This window comes from Papio anubis, chromosome 2 (assembly GCF_008728515.1).
Source record: "Papio anubis isolate 15944 chromosome 2, Panubis1.0, whole genome shotgun sequence".
Taxonomy (NCBI): Eukaryota; Metazoa; Chordata; class Mammalia; order Primates; family Cercopithecidae; genus Papio; species Papio anubis.
The window spans coordinates 93791023-93803653 of record NC_044977.1 but is presented as its reverse complement, the minus strand read 5'-3'; the positions used below and the strand labels follow the sequence as shown (position 1 = coordinate 93803653).

At 55.7% G+C, this 12631-nt stretch overlaps 1 protein-coding gene across 1 annotated transcript; it reads right to left on the bottom strand.

Annotated features, from left to right (window-relative positions):
• Positions 1-6422: 6422 nt before the first annotated feature.
• Positions 6423-12055, bottom strand: MYL3 (myosin light chain 3). Its single transcript, XM_003894513.2, has 7 exons — positions 11828-12055; positions 9530-9557; positions 9246-9395; positions 8035-8208; positions 6944-7021; positions 6791-6832; positions 6423-6661 (listed from the first exon to the last, which is right to left on the bottom strand). Exons 1-6 carry the CDS (start codon positions 11966-11968, stop codon positions 6804-6806), a joined length of 600 nt encoding a protein of 199 aa, XP_003894562.1. The 5' UTR covers positions 11969-12055; the 3' UTR covers positions 6423-6661; positions 6791-6803.
• Between the last annotated feature and the right edge of the window lie 576 nt (positions 12056-12631).

Below are 12631 nucleotides of genomic sequence, written 5' to 3'. Positions count from 1 at the left end.
CCTTCAAGGGCCTTCTCTGTCCAAGAGGCCCTGGGCCCTGGCTGCTGAGACTGGAGGGGCCTGCTGGGTGATCAGGCCTGGGGGAGTGTCATGTGCACACACTCACACGCACACGCCACATTCCAGTTGTGCTCTGTCAGCGTTTGGGCAAACCAGGATTGTGTGGCTTTGGGAGGACAGGGAACAAATAACCCCCAAAAGTGGGCAAGGGAGGGACTGGGGCTGGTTGAAAGGAACTTGGGAGAACCCCAGGGAACCACTTTGGTGCTGGGTCACCAGGTTCAAGATCCGGGTTTTCCTGCTGTGCTCTGAGGTGACTGGATCAGCATTTCCCCTGTTCCCAGGCAGGCCCGCCCTCTCCCTGACCCCACAACTCTCACGACTACCCATGGCCTCGGGACCAACCACTGAGGACACCCCAAACCCCACCGTATGCAACACAAGGAGCTCCTGTCACACTGCTACCCGACTTTTTTTGGCCCCTCCTCCCCTGTTCCATACATTCCGTCACCCCCTGACCTCTCTTAAGGCCTCCATCAGCTTTCCATAAGACTGTCTGCCACTGAGTGCTGTGAGCCCTACAGTCCACTTTCTCACGGCTGCACTGATTTCCTTTCTTCTTGTGGCCTGGCAAAATTTTCATCCAATGCCTGACTTCTTCAAGATCCCACCTAGGCTGGGCGCGGTGGCTCAAGCCTGTAATCCCAGCACTTTGGGAGGCCGAGGCGGGCGGATCACAAGGTCAGGAGATCGAGACCACGGTGAAACCCCGTCTCTACTAAAAATACAAAAAACTAGCCGAGGTGGCGGGCGCCTGTAGTCCCAGCTACTCCGGAGGCTGAGGCAGGAGAATGGCGTAAACCCGGGAGGCGGAGCTTGCAGTGAGCCGAGATTGCGCCACTGCACTCCAGCCTGGGCGACAGAGCGAGACTCCGTCTCAAAAAAAAAAAAAAAAAGATCCCACCTGACTTCTTTCTATCTCGGCCTGAATTTCTGGCCTTCCTGGCACTGCTACTCCATGCCATCTCATTCATGTCCCAGTGGTAACCCCAGGATCCCTGGGGATGATGTCTGGAAAAGAGGATGGAGGGTGCGGCAGGCTAACAAGAGCCACGGGCATCCACGCAGGAACATCCGAGCAGTGGAGGGATGGTTTGTTCTGGGCCCATCGCAGGCCCAGCTCTGATAATCCTCTGCCCTTGTGCTCAAGTTCCAGATCCCCAAACCCTGCCCTAAAGCAGTGAGTTCCAAGGGTCCATCAGAACCTTGCTCCTGCAGTGTCACTAGACCTTCTGAGTTAGGTTTTGCAGTTTCAGGGGGACTGCCTGGCCCTGCCTGGGGTGCTGAAGCTGAACTCTGCCCCTGGACTACCCCACCGACCCTCTGACTCAGCCTGGACTGAGAATGTAGAGGTGGCTCCTCCTGCCACCTTGAGGAGACCTCAGAGATCAGGCCCCAGGCCAGAGAAGGAAAGTGAGGCACAGAGACACCCCAGAACAGACCCCAGCCTTATGGGGCACATGACAGGGCACTTGAGGCATGGGGGGTATCAAGGTGGCCCAAGGGCAAACCCACTGCCCTCCCACCCCTCTCCACCGGCCATAGGCTGGACCACCCTGCTTGAGGGGGGAGCTGGGACCAGTGTTTATGCCACTATGGGGAGGCCACAGCCTGCCTGGCAGTGCCGCCTGCCCAGCACCAGTGCTGATTCAGCAGAGTCCCCCCCAGCACATATGCACTCGGACACAGGCACGCACACTCATGCACACACAGTGGCAAATACACATGTACATATGCACAGACAAATGGGCACCGACACACTCACAGACGTGGACACACATACACAACACACATGCAAACACAAGCCCACATTCACTCACAGACACAGATCCACAGGCATACACGGACAACTGTGGACCTAAGCACACATACACACGCACGCTTCACCCAGCCAAGACGACAGGATGCTGAGTAAGGAGAAGGCTCACCTCTGCAGCTGAGTCCCACCTTTAGGTGCCTCCACCCCATCCACTCTGATGCCTGCACCCACAGCCAGTGACCCAAACCCAGGAACACGTGGTCAGCAGAGCCACATATGAGAGGTAAATGGCCCCAGGGTAGCAACATGGCCATGGCTGGGCCAGAGGCACATTCTAAGTGGAGTTGAACTGCAACGAGTGGAACCAAACTGCCCCTGCCAGGGCTCATCAAAAAACAGCCCCAGCCCTGCCCTCACCAGCAGACCAAGGGGCCCCCAACCCATCCCCTCCCAGCCACGCAAGAAGACTGGGGGCTGGGGAATGTCACGAGGGAATTACAAGATGCTCCCTTCTACCACCAAACCAAACCGAGTGGGACAGTAGCCCCCAGGGACTAGGGAAGCCTGCAGGAAGGAGGGTATATTTGGGAAAAGCCTGGGAGTACTGCGGGCCACCCTGGAAACCAGAAGGGCAGGCATTCTTGAAAGAGTGGGACATGTATGCCTGAGGCCTGAGACTCATGTGAACTTGGATGCAGGGCACTCCTTGCTGGAGATGACTGACAGTGGGTACAATCTCTGCTCAGGACTCCACCCAGGGCAGGCATACGCAGAAAGAAAATGCTGAGACCACTCAGTTCCATGCAGACTTCTGAAGGGGAGCTCAACACTTCTGGGCTTGGTTTTCAGGAGCAAGGTGCGCCGGACAGGCGGGAGCTGGGGACTGCCCAGTAAAGTGTCAGCCACCTCAGGTGGTGACCTGCCCAGGAGGAAGCTGGAGGTAGAGCCTGATTGGGACCTGCTCCCCTCTATGTGGGTCTTCAGCCACTCATGGGCCAGGAAGGCTGGCCAGAGCCCGCCAAGATCACACACGCACAATAAGACGCCCTCATTGGCCGAGTGCACTGCAACGGGGCACAGAGCGCCTTCATCTGCCCCACCAGCCAACAGACTATGCACCTCTCAGTGCCGTGGCGGTAAACTGTGAAAGAGCAGATCACGACTCCTTCCCCTAAATCAGATCTGAGGCTGGAGTGGACTGAACCAGAAAGCCTTGAAATCTGTCCATGATGTTGCTGAGGATGTTTCCAAAACAGTCCTGGAATCCGACCACTTACGATCATCACCCCTGCCAGTACCCTGGGCCAAGTATGCATCTCCTCTCTCCTGGACCCTCCTCACTGGCCTCCCTGCTGCTCCTGTGGCCCCTACAGTCTCTTCTCCACACAGCGGCCAGGATGGCACTGAGAAAGCATCTCTCCAGGGCACATGCTGCAGCGACCTCTCTGACTCAGGACCTGCCCCTCTCCATGGCACTTTCTGCTCCCATCACCAGGCCTCTGTGCCCTCTGCCAGGACGTCTTCCCTCAGATGCCCACACAGCCTCCTGAAGCAGATGCTGAGTTGCCGCACAGGAATGTTCCAGCCCACCTAGGGGCCCTGCCCAGCCAGTGACAGATGGGAGTCTGTAGATAGTCTGCCTTCCTCATCCCTCAGTGAGACAATACCACCATCTCCTGGAGGTTCCCAGCAGGGCTGAGACCCCTTTGCCCATAGTGTCATCTGCTCTGCGTGCACCCCTTTGAGGGGATTTTCTTCCTTCCTAGGCCCCCCACCCCGCCCTCTCCCACGCTCCCTGGAATCACCTTCCAGGCAGACTACTTGCAGGTAGTCCTTGATCTGGCCCTTGTCTCAGGGATCACTTGTAGGGGAGCCCAGCCTAAGACACTCCATCTCTCCCTTTTTTTCCCTTTAGCAATAACTCCCCATCTCCCCTCCCCCAGCCCCTACCATTTACTTTCTGTCTGTATGAATTTGACTACTCTAGGACCCTTAGATAAGTGGACTCGTACAGTATTTTGTGTGCATGTGACTGATTTATTTCACTTAGCGTAATGTCCTCAAGGTTCACCCACACTGTTGCATGTGTCCGCATGGCCTTGCTTTGTCAGGCTGAGTGACACTCCCTTGTGGATAGACCGCATTTGCTTACCCATTCGCCCTCCACGACACCTGGGTTGCTTCCACCTTTTAGCTACTGCAAATAGTGCTGCTGTGAACGTGGGTGTGCAAATATCTGTTCAAACCCTGCTTTCAAGTAGTTTAGGTACTTGCCCAGAAGTAGAATGGCTGGTCATCTGGTCATTCTATTTTGTGGGAAACTGCTATAGTGTTTTCCACAGTGGCTGCACCATTTTACTTTCAAATTTCAACAGTGCACAAGGGTTCTAATTTCTCCACATCTTCAACAACACTTGTTATTTTCTGTTGTTTTGTAACAGCCATCCTAATGGGTGTGAGGCAGTATCTCACTGCGGTTTTAATTTGCATTTATCTAATGATTAGTGATGTTCAGCATCTTTTCATGTGCTTATTGGCTATATCTGTATATCCTTTGGTTTTTTGTTCTGTTTTGTTTTGTTTTTTTGAGATGGAGTCTTGCTCTGTTGCCCAGGCTGGAGTGCAGTGGTGCAATCTCAGGTCACTGCAACCTCCGCCTCCCAGGCTCAAATGATTCTTTGGCCTCAGCCTCCCAAGTGGCTGGGATTACAGGCATCTGCCAGCATGCTGGGCTAATTCTTGTATTTTTGTAGAGACAGGGTTTCACCATGTTGGTCAGGCTGGTCTTGAACTCCTGACCTCATGTGATTTCTCGCAGCCTCCCAAAGTGCTGGGATTACAGGCGTGAGCCACCACACCAGGCCTGTATATCCTCTTTAGAGAAATGTATACATACAAGTAATTTGCCTATTTTTTAACTGGGTTGTTTGGGGGGTGATTGTTGAGTTATAGAAGTTCTTTATATTATCTTCTCTCCATTAAATCTTTGCTCAACTATTTCCTGCTCAGATAATCCTTGACCTCATTATTTAACATGTCACCCACCTCCCGGCTTACACACACACACATGCATGCACACACCACAGCCCTCCCTGCTTTCAGTCCTTCTCTGCCTTTAGCACCATTCGACACTCCACTGTCAGAATTTGTCTGGTTTGTGTGAGTTCTACAAGGGCAGAGGTTTCCACTGCCTTCTCCACTGCAGTGTTCCCAGCACCTAGAACACAGCCTGGCACACAGTCGGTGCTCAGTAAATGCTGAGAGCATGAAAGGAGGACGCAACAGACTCCTGCGACACACTCACCCCTCACATGCACTCTCTCTCACATTGCCGGCAACCCCCATCCACACACACTCTCACACACACTCAGGACTCCCCACACCACACAGCCCCTTGGGCAGTCAGATCCACACCGGCCCTCCAAGTCGCTCTCACCCCACCACATCCCCCCTGCCACGCAGACACGCGCATCCACATGAGGTCATGAAAAGGCTCCCTCTGGAGCTGCCCTGACTCCTGGGTTCTCCTGGCCTGCAAGATGTTTCCCATCCAGTGTGGCCCACTCCCCACTAAAAGCCTTTGATCTCCCCTACATTTCTATATCTGGGGCCCCCAGCCTCTCTGCAGGGCTTTGCTCTCCCTTCACATCAAGCCTGCACGAATCATCTCCTCCAGGAAGCCTCTGCTCTCTATCTCATCAGCATCCAGGACCCAGGGGAGGGGAGGGACCCTGGCCCCAGAGCAGGGGGTGGAATGGGGCAGGGGTCTGCAGGTGTGTGCACCTCTCTCCACCACGCAGGGATTGCATGCTGTCTTCTGCTGAGGAGCCCGGGGCTATCCCCACAAAGCCTCCACCTCTGACCTAGAGCCACACTGCTGACAGAGTGGCCCAGTTTCCCCATCGGAGTCAGGGCAAGGGGTAAGGCCCCTTCAGTTCTGACAGCCTGGGGACAAAGTTAGCTCCTGCCCTGTCACCCATTCCCAATGTCACTCAGGCAAGGCCATTCCCTGTGCTGGACCTCAGCTTTCCCACCCATGACAGGGTGGCTCTGGGCCAATGCCCTATGGTCACCCAGTTGGTGGACATGCAGTGAGACGGCTCAGACAGTGCTCTCAGGCTCCCAGCAGCCCACATCCCTGTTAGTGGCCCCAGCATGGCTGCCTCCTACAGAAGGCTGGGTGGGGGGCAAGCACAACAGAGAAGCACTCGGCCTCCTCCAGCTCAGCGTCCATAGGCCACAGAATTCACAGAGGCAAGCCAAGGGCCACAGAGAGGAAAGAAGGAGAGAGGGAAAGAAGGAGGAAAGGGAAGAGGGGAAGGAGAAATATGGGACAAAGAGGGAAAGGAAAGAAGGAAGGAGGGGAGGGAGGGAGGAAAGAAGGGAGGAAGGAAAAAAGGGGGAAGGAAGAAGGAACAGAGGAAAGGGAGAAAGGAAGGAAGAAGGGGAGGAAGAGGAGGAAAATGGGAGGGAATGTAGGAAAGAAGGAAGGAAGAAAGGGAGGGAGGTGGGTAGGAAGGGAGGGAAGGAGAAAGACAGAAGAAAAAGGAGGAGAGGGAGGGAAGGAGAGAGGGGAAAAAAAAGAGGGAGGAAGGGAAGGAAGTCAGAAAGGAAGGCCGGCAAGAAGGCATTTATTCATGAGGCCCATGGGGTGGGGACGGAGCTGCCTGCCGTCACAGGTAAGCACAGCCTGAGAGGGGCCAGAGATGGCAGCCACGCAGAGAGGTCCGAGGGTTTGTGCAGGGTCTTGATACGCTCCCCTCCTTCCCCCGACTCCAGGCCTCTGGTGTCAGCATCACACATGGGAGATGAGACGTCCCTGCACAGCCTTCCCTGGGCTTCCTGAGAGCAAAGGCAGTGCAGATTACAGAGGAGGAGGGAGATGGAGGCAGCAGGATGTCAAGTGAGCACTGCAGCTGGTGGAGTGTGGGGAGGTGGCAGCAGCGGGTTCAGGAGGGAGTGGGTGCCTACCTGGGCAGGAAGTTTAGCTGGCCATGATGTGCTTCACGAATGCTGGAAAGAAGAGGAGAGTGAGTGGCAGGGATGCAACACGGGGCAGCCATGGCTGGAAGCCTGGGTCCCAGCACTCCCCTCCCGGAAGATCCCTGCCCCTGCTGAGCCCACCTTCGTAGTTGATGCAGCCGTTGGAGTCCTCTTGCCCAGCCATCAACTTCTCCACTTCGTCTTCTGTCAGCCTCTCACCTGCAGGAGTGGGAGGCTGAGTCAGCACTGTGCGTGCAGAGGCATGATGGGGTGGGGGCACCCACTGAATCCCTCTAGACAGTGGTTCAACCTCTCCAGTATTCCCACAGCCAGCACTGTTCACAAGACCTTGGCCATCACCCCATTTCTGAGGCCAGGAGAATCAATGACAAGTTAAAAAGAGGCCTGGGGTGCAGCATGTGCTGTCCTCTGTCCTACTAGGCTGAGAGGGGGTCCCTCCACCAGGAGGAAGCCAGGCCTCCCTAGAAGCAGTCCCTTGGGGCAGCCCCTTGAAGCTAGAGGAACGGCCCATGCGGTGGAGTTGGGGACCTTGGGAGAGGGTGATGGAGGGGGCCAAGAGACCACCCGCTGCTCCCCAAGTCTGGCATTCTCCTGCCTCCGTACTTCTGTGTGCTGTGCTGGTCCCCCTTCAAAGTGCTAGCCGCAGATCCCCCTAATTACCCCCACCTCTAGACACACACACACACAGAGAGAGAGAGAGAGGAGAGAGAGAGACCAGCACAGAGCTGAAACAGTAGGCACTCAAATGTTTGCTGCAAGAAAAAATCACTTTGAAGAGGGACCCCCTACTGCAGGCAGCTGATGGTGGGGGTACAAGTGGGAGGTACACAAGTCTCCACAGAGGTCAGAATCCCCAGGGGGTAGGCACTCGACCTGCTTGACCACTTAGGGCTGTGGCCCTGGAATTTGACCTTGGAGTAATGACCACCAGGACAATGGCCTGGAGTCGTGGGAAGGAAGGGAGCATATCAAGACGGCTCCTTCCTGCCCTGCTCTGTCCCCAGAGCTGATGTCATCCCCCTTCTGTGAGCTGCACCAGCATGCTTGCTTTATTCCCCTCCCAAGTAACAGTTCTGTTGTCTGCTGTTGAGGCTCCCTAACTATGTAACTCTCTCCATTTCACCAGTGGGTCACAGGCCTGGGGGGCAACAGAGTGGTTTCTCCCAGGATGCCCCTGGAAGGAGGGGGGTAGGGGAGGAGGCTGCCCTCACCCAGCGTGGCCAACACGTGGCGAAGCTCAGCACCCATGACAGTGCCATTGCCCTCCTTGTCGAAGACCCGTAGCCCCTCCACGAAGTCCTCATAGGTGCCTGTGTCCTTGTTTTTGGAAATGTGCTGGAGCATGGGCAGGAAAGTTTCAAAGTCCATCATCTTGGTATTGAGTTCTGCAGAAAAATGGTCCCAGGTTCCAGGGTCTAAGGCTGGGGTGGGCACACCCCTCCCCCGTGCCTGGTAATGAGGAGCTATCCCCACCGCCCCCACAGTTCTACAACAGTCTACACCAGTTCTCACAGCAGTCTACTCCAGTGTGCCATTTAAAAGCAAGCTACCACAACGAGGCACTTTATAGTCTACTGAGCAATGCACTGTTTCCATAACCCTTTGCTATTCACAAAGGGAGTCTGCTGCCCTGAGCCACCACGGAGGGCTCTGTCCAGAACCCCTTGCCTACTTTTGGGAAACAGTCCTCCCTTCATGGCATTTTCTTATAGACCTCACCCTCCACCACCTGTGATTGGGTGAGGAGCAGCTAGGCCAATCAGAGACCTTCCCTGGGACTTTTAAACCCTTGGTGGGTGCTTGGGCCTCACTCCCTTTTTTTTTTTTTTAAGCTTTAAACTTTTATTCATTTGTGTATTTATTCATTTATTTATTTATTTATTTTTAGACACAAGGTCTTCTTGTTCTGTCATCCAGACTGGAGTACAGTGGTGTGAGTATAGCTCACTGCAACCTCAAATTCCTCGGCTCACGAGATCCTCCTGGCTCAGCTTCCTAAGTAGCTGGGACCACAGGTGCATGCCACCATGCCAAGCTAAATTTTTAATTTTTGTAGAGATGGAATTTCACTATGTTACCCAGGCTGGTCTCAAACTCCTGGCCTCAAGTGATCCTTCCAAAGCACTGGGATAACAGCATCCCACTGCCCACTGCTGTCACCGCCTGACCTTCTCACTCCTCCGTAGGTGTCAGCACCTACCACCAGGAGGCCTGGCAGATCAGCATGGAGCCAGATGCTCCAGCAAACCATTACCGCATGTCTCCTGGTCAGCATGGCCCTGTGACTGGCCTCAGTGTCCTCACTGGGACAACAGGAGGATGTCGGGAAAGATTCTCATGCTATCCCGCAGGATGGATGGCAGCCCACCCAGACAGTCTCCCTGGGACTGACACTATGGGGGCTCTTGGGCAGGTGCACTACCTTCCTGTTTTGGCTTCCCCAGAACACGGAGCACCTCCGCCTGTGTGGGGTTCTGGCCCAGCGCCCGCAGGACATCCCCACACTGCCCGTAGGTGATCTTCATCTCACACTTGGGTGTGCGGTCGAACAGCATGAAGGCTTCCTTGAACTCTGCCAGGAGAGGGCAGTGAGCCACAGACACTCCCAGGCTCAGCCTACCCCACTCCCCACACCCCTGGCAGGACCCTCAGACCAGGGAACCCCAGCCCAGTCCTGCAACCCCTGGACTCAAGACCCCTGCTCACCTTCAATCTGCTCAGGTGTGAACTCGATCTGAAAAGAGACCCCAAAGACTCAGATGCCCGGCTTAAAAGGTGGGACCACAGCTCCTCCTGGGCACTCCGTGGCCAGCCCAGAATGTCAACTGTCTCAGCCTGTCCCATTCCAGCATCCCAGCCTGCACCCCCAGGACCTCCTGCAGTCCACCTTGACGCTCTCCTGCCTCCTTGACCCCTCCACCTGTCCAGCCAGAAGGCCTTGAGTCTGTGTGCACCCAGCCCCTGATTCTCGGTGGAATCAGGGGTAGCAGTGAGGAGGGAGGCCGCATGCCCAAGGTCTCAGGCCAGTGGGGGCCTTACCTGATGCTCCTGGTTCTGGACAGATGTGCCTTAAGACGCAAGCCCCAGTCAGGCTGGCTTTGCTTGGGGCCTGGTGGGCAGGACTGTCAGCAAAAGTGATATGGGAAGGCCCAGGGTGGCAGGAGGAATAAGGGCAATGGTATAGGCTGAGGGCTCGTGGCAGCATCAGGGGTGAGCACAAGTGTGCATGTGTGTGTGTGAGCATGTGTCTATATACGTCTGCCTTCACAGAGACCCCTGAGCCCTCAAGACCGGGCAATCACTCACCAGCCCCACCTATACCTATTTCTCACACACCCTGTCTGTAGGCCCCTGGGAAGCTCCTGCACCCCAGGACAGCACAGGGCCGGGGCAGTGCTGCTGAGTGTTTGCTGAAGTCACATTGGGGCCACCTTGATTGACGTCAATCAAGAGGCCTCCAGGGATCCAGTGTCCCCCTCCTCACCGGATACCAGGTCTATTTTAATCACTGCAGTCACTTGCCCCAAGGTCAAGGTCACACGAGGGAAAGGAGCTTGGGGGAGGGGCATGACTGACGTCTCTCTCATGGCTGCTGCCTCGGGGACCCACCAACGTCCACAGTGCATGCCGGCACAGAGGGACACCCTATTCAGGGCCACCCTACTATGTCTGTCCCTCCTGGCTTCTGGCTCGACCAGAAGAACAGGTTGGGAAGAAGAGGTTGTCATTCCTGGCTCCCTGAGCGCTCTCTCTACCAGGAAGCCTCCTGAGATTAGGATATCTGGGCTCCTGGGAAAGGTTCCCTGCCCTTTACCTGCCACCTGGGGAAGGGGGAAGAGGGCCCATGAGGGGTCTCATTGTCCCTACCTCTCAGAAGGGTGTCTGTGCCAACCTCAGACCTGGCGAGAAAGGACAATGCCACCACGGGCCATGGCTGTGGTCAGAGCCTCACCACGAGGCCTGCAGAATGCAAGCCTGAGACCTGGGGTGACCAACTCCAGGTGCATATACTCTGAATGGTTCCCAGCAGCCCTGCAAGAGGGGACTTGCTGTTCTGTTTCACAGCTGAGGAAACCACACCTCAGAGCACTGAAGAACTTGGCAACTAAAATGGAGCAGAGTTGGAATTTGAACCCTTGCCTCGAAGGACATGGTAGGTGTCTCTGGGAAGGGCTCATGAACAGGAGGCAAGACTTCACCGATGGAATATAGGTCTTGCTGGGCATGTGGGGATGGGGAGGGTTCCACAGGGCTCCTGAGGAGGCAGCCAGGGCAGCAGTGGTCCCAGCCAAGAACAGGGAGCAGGCAGGACACAGGGTACGTGCTGCTATGCAGATGCCACAGGTGGGAGTCATGGCTCCCTCCAAGTTTAGACTCTGAGAAAGACTTCCCAGCTGGGGAAGGGCTCCTGGGGCCACTGGTCATACCACCATGACCAGCTTCCTGCACAGCTTTCAGAATGTCCCCAGTCAGCTGATGCTTCAAGTTCCCTACCTAAAAGCTGAGGCCCAGAAGTGCTGTACCAGCTTTGGGCTCGGTGACTTGAGCGAGACCCAGCCTGGACAGGGGCCCTGCTTCTTACTCCCCATCTCATCCACCCTGGGAGCGTGTATGGACTTGGGACCCTCAGCTGAAGAAGGAAAATCCCTGCCTGGCTCCCACTGGCTCCGGGATTCCCCAAGGACGAGAAGTCCAGGGAGAAGGGCAAGGGAGAACCCATTTCCAAAACCACTGAAAAGACAGTCCAGACTCAAACCCCAGTCAAGACCCCACCCTTAGTTCTCAGCAGCACCAGGGGAGTCCTGCAGAACGTCTGACCACCATCCCTCCTGCTGCAGCCTTTCTGATGCCTGAAGCAGGCAGGGCTTGTCTGACCTCTGCACAGAAGCTTCCAGCGTCAGCTCAGTGCTCACTTCCAGAGCCTGACCTGCCTCTTGCTAGGTCCACTCTGGGATCCACTCACTTGCCTTGCTCCTACTGCCACCAACCAGCTCCCATACCCACCTTGATCTTGGAAGCATCAAACTCGACCTCCTTAGGGCGCTCAGGTTCAGGGGGAGGTGCGGGAGCGGGAGCTGGAGCTGGAGCTGCCTTGGCGGCCGCCTTGGCATCATCCTTCTTGGGCTCTGGCTTTTTGGGGGCCATTGGGGCTGTAAGTATAGAGAGGGATGTGGAAAGAAGAATGCAGAAAGCAGGGTAGGTGAGCCGCCTTGCTCAGGCCTTTATCCTGCCCAGATACTTCATGACCCCAGCCCCACCCCTGCAGTGCACAATAGGGACAGGGCCATAAAAGGATATGGCTAGGCTCAGGGGCTATTTTGGGGCCTGGGGAGGGCATTGTTCGGGCTCAGGAATGGGTAGGGGAGGAGGGATCTCCATTCCTCCCAATCACCTGTTGGGAAGGGGGAGGGAGAAAGGGGGACAAAGGCCACTGCTTAACACACACATACACACATACACACACACTCTTCTGCAAACCCGCACATACCTACACAGGGCCCTGCTGCCCCTCCGCAGGTCCGTAAGATGAAGAGGTGAAGAAGGGTGGACCAAGTACACACTATGTGTTGTTTTGGGACCAGAAGGACTGGGATGACCTAAGGGCACCTCTGAACTTTAGCTCTCATCTGTGCATCAAAGTCCCCTGTACCTGTGTCTGTGTCTATGACCATGTCCGCGTAGGGGAAGGCGGAGGTCAGCATGTGTCTGTGTGTGTTGTCTCTGTGTCTGTGTCTGCTGTCTGTGTGTCTGTGGGTCTCTGTGTGTCTATGTTTGTTGGTGAGGGGTCTGTGTACACCTGTGTGTGCT

Bases quoted from the DNA above. Each gene is read 5' to 3' on its own strand.
- MYL3 (XM_003894513.2), bottom strand. From the start codon at position 11,968: ATGGCCCCCAAAAAGCCAGAGCCCAAGAAGGATGATGCCAAGGCGGCC. The intron at 9,396-9,529 runs GTGAGCAGGGGT...CTCTCCTGGCAG, and splicing joins CACACCTGAGCAGATTGAAG to AGTTCAAGGAAGCCTTCATG. The intron at 7,022-8,034 runs GTGAGGGCAGCC...CCACTCCTGCAG, and splicing joins CCACGTGTTGGCCACGCTGG to GTGAGAGGCTGACAGAAGAC.